This window comes from Plasmodium reichenowi, chromosome 14, assembly GCF_001601855.1.
Source record: "Plasmodium reichenowi strain SY57 chromosome 14, whole genome shotgun sequence".
Classification (NCBI taxonomy): Eukaryota; Apicomplexa; class Aconoidasida; order Haemosporida; family Plasmodiidae; genus Plasmodium; species Plasmodium reichenowi.
Window position 1 is genome coordinate 2915772 of NC_033659.1, and position 3159 is coordinate 2918930.

At 21.9% G+C, this 3159-nt stretch overlaps 1 protein-coding gene across 1 annotated transcript; it reads left to right on the forward strand.

The window, feature by feature from the left end:
* Positions 1–369: 369 nt before the first annotated feature.
* PRSY57_1471900 (DNA-directed RNA polymerase, alpha subunit, putative) lies at positions 370–2967 on the forward strand (the record flags this gene model as incomplete). Its single annotated transcript, XM_012910315.2, has 1 exon — positions 370–2967. One exon carries the CDS (start codon positions 370–372, stop codon positions 2965–2967), a length of 2598 nt encoding a protein of 865 aa, XP_012765769.2.
* Between the last annotated feature and the right edge of the window lie 192 nt (positions 2968–3159).

Below are 3159 nucleotides of genomic sequence, written 5' to 3' on the forward strand. Positions count from 1 at the left end.
AAATATATATATATATATATATATATATATTTTTTAATATTTTTATATTTTTTATTTATAAAAAATTAATAAAAAATGATGTGTTTTTTTTTTTTTTTTTTTTTTTTTTTTGTTAAAATTAAATGGTAGTTCAAGATATTTTAGGGTCATAAGTATCAAAAATAAAAAAGTAAAAATTTAATCATTTAAAGATATAATCAAATTGATAGTGATTAATACACGAATAGGATAAGTATTCTATAAAAATCTTTTTTTTTTTTTCTTTTTTTTTCTTTTCTTTGCTTTAATTTTTTTTTTTTTTTTTTTTTATATATATGAGTATATTTCTTTTGTCAAACATCTTTACATATATAGTTTTACTTATGTAATATGCCGTTTCTCGTTTTTATTTCTTTATGGTTACATACAATAATAGTAATATATAAATGTGTACATATTTTTAAATCTTCATATATTTCCAGTGCTGGAAAATTGTTAATGTTTGAAAGGAAAAATAAAAGAGGAAAGATAAAATTGATTTTAAATAAAAATAAAGAAGAAAAAAATATAAGAAGAGAATCATTAAAGAAATATATTGTTCATTCCACTGACAATGATAAAGAGTTTATACATATAAATGATAATTATAAAATATTTCAAAAAAAAAATTTTATTAAAAAATATCATGTGAAGGATGAAGAAATAAAAGAATACCTTGAACAAATAAATAATAATAGAGCTAGTGGTTATGAACCTAAATTTCCTGAGGAGACCTTTCGAACGCCTGATGGATTAACAAATATAATATTAGATTATAAATATAAAAATGATAATTTAAAAATTCATAATTATTATTATTTTTTCCTTTATTTTTTGAAGAAATTACGTGATGAGGAGAAAAGGAAAATTAAATTAAGGAAAAGAATGGAAGGGAAGAACGATGAGTATGGTGATAGTATTAATGATGATGATGATCTTGACAATCGTATGATAAATGTTCAGGAGTTTTTATTTTTGAAGAAGAAAGGTTTTTTCGAGGGTGAGTTATATACATGGAAAAATTGGGTTCTGTTGAATAGGGGTGAATGGAGAGATACCATAGTTTATGGTGATGAGGATGATAATAATTGTGGTAATAATAGTAATAGTAATAGTAATAGTAGTAGTAATATTAATAGTAATAGTAGTAGTAATAATAATAGTAATAGTAGTAGTAATAATAATAGTAATAGTAGTAGTAATATTAATAGTAATAGTAATAGTAGTAGTAATTTTTATGGTGATGATAATATATATAATGTATATAATAATTATCATAACGAACGATATGATATAAAAACTTTGAGACCTCTGGTAGAACCGAAAATGAAAAGAATGCCCATTGAATACTGGGGAAGTTTTCGAGCTATCGATTTTAATGTGAATCATTATCCAATATATAAAAAATTATTTGATTATTTTAATAAAGTGAATGTAAATGAAAATGACGAGACGGGAAAATTTTATCCTTTTTTATTTTTTCCTCGTTTTGGTATTGGTAGAGATAGGTTAGGATTAGGTTATGGTGATGCTCAATATTTTGGTAATTATGGAGATTTTTATGAAAAAAGGAAAGAAAGAGAAGAAAGATTAAGAAAAAGGAATATAGAGATGCAATTAAAAGGAAATGATAATGATAAATATGATATGAATATAATAGACAATAAATGTTCTGAGAAAATATTAAATACAAATATACATAAAGAAATTTTTATAGATAAAGATGATTTTGGACCGAATTTTATAAAGATTGAAGAAGCGACTGATATAATAAAATATCCACAAAATGGTAAATTATATCAGAAATTTTATTTGGGACCTTTAAATATAACAGATGGACATACATTTGGTTCTTTAATAAAATATGTTTGTCAAACTCAGATTTATGGATATGCTATCGTCGCTATAAAAGTTCATAATATGAATGAAGATACTAAAATAAATAATGTACAAGAAGATTTATTAGAAATCGCATTAAATATATCTGATGTATGTATATATAGTAAAGAAATAAATTTAGAGTCTAATATTAGATTAATTTTTAAAGGACCTTTAATGTTAGTTGCTGGTATGATACCGTTACCTTCACATTTAAAAATAATAAATAAAGAACATTATATATGTACGATAAAAGAAGATGGATTTATAGATATATCTATAAAGATAGAATATGGTAAAGGACATTGGTTAACATATGATAAAGGATTATATAAAAGAGAACGAGGATCAGATAATGATTGTATGAAAAAAAGAGAAATTAAGGAAGTAGTAAATAAAAATTATATGCCTATTAGTTCTAGTTTTGGTGCATGTAGAATGATAAGATTAACTGTTCATAAAATTGCTACAAAATTCTGGTGTGAAGACAGATGTGAATTTACAGATCCAAAACAAATGTTAGTTGTAGAAATATGGACAGATTGTAGAATGTTACCAAAAAATGTTCTTTTATATGGAATTAAAAATATTAAAAAAATATTAAGGAAATTTAGGGAAATGATTATAAAAGATACCGATTTTACATTTCAAGAGGAAGAACAAGAAATTAAAAATTTATGGCCAGCTATTGATAAATATAAATATTTGCAAACTCGACAAAAAATGGAAGGAGGACCACCTATACATAATATTGATGAAGATGTTCTTAGTGAACAAATACAAAAAAATAAATCACTTGATCCATTTTCTCAAGAACTAATGAATCCAGATAATTTTCCAAAACATTCAAATATACAATTACCTATACAAGACACACCACCACCTTTTCTAGATACATTGGAATGGTTAAAAATGGAACTCAAGAAGGAAAATAACAAGAATAATATAACACAATGCAAAAATACAAAATGGAAAGAAACAAAAAATAAAGATAAATTTAATAAAAAGAGAACATTTGATTATGATGAATATTTAAATCATCGTTTATCAGATATATTAAACGAAAAATAAAAGCAACATATAAATATATAAATATATAAATATATAAATATTTAGATATATAAATATATAAATATATAAATATTTAGATATATAAATATATAAATATATAAATATTTAGATATATAAATGTTTAGATATATAAATATCTATTATTATTATCATTATTATCCTTTTTTTTTTTTTTTTTTTTTTTTTTTTACA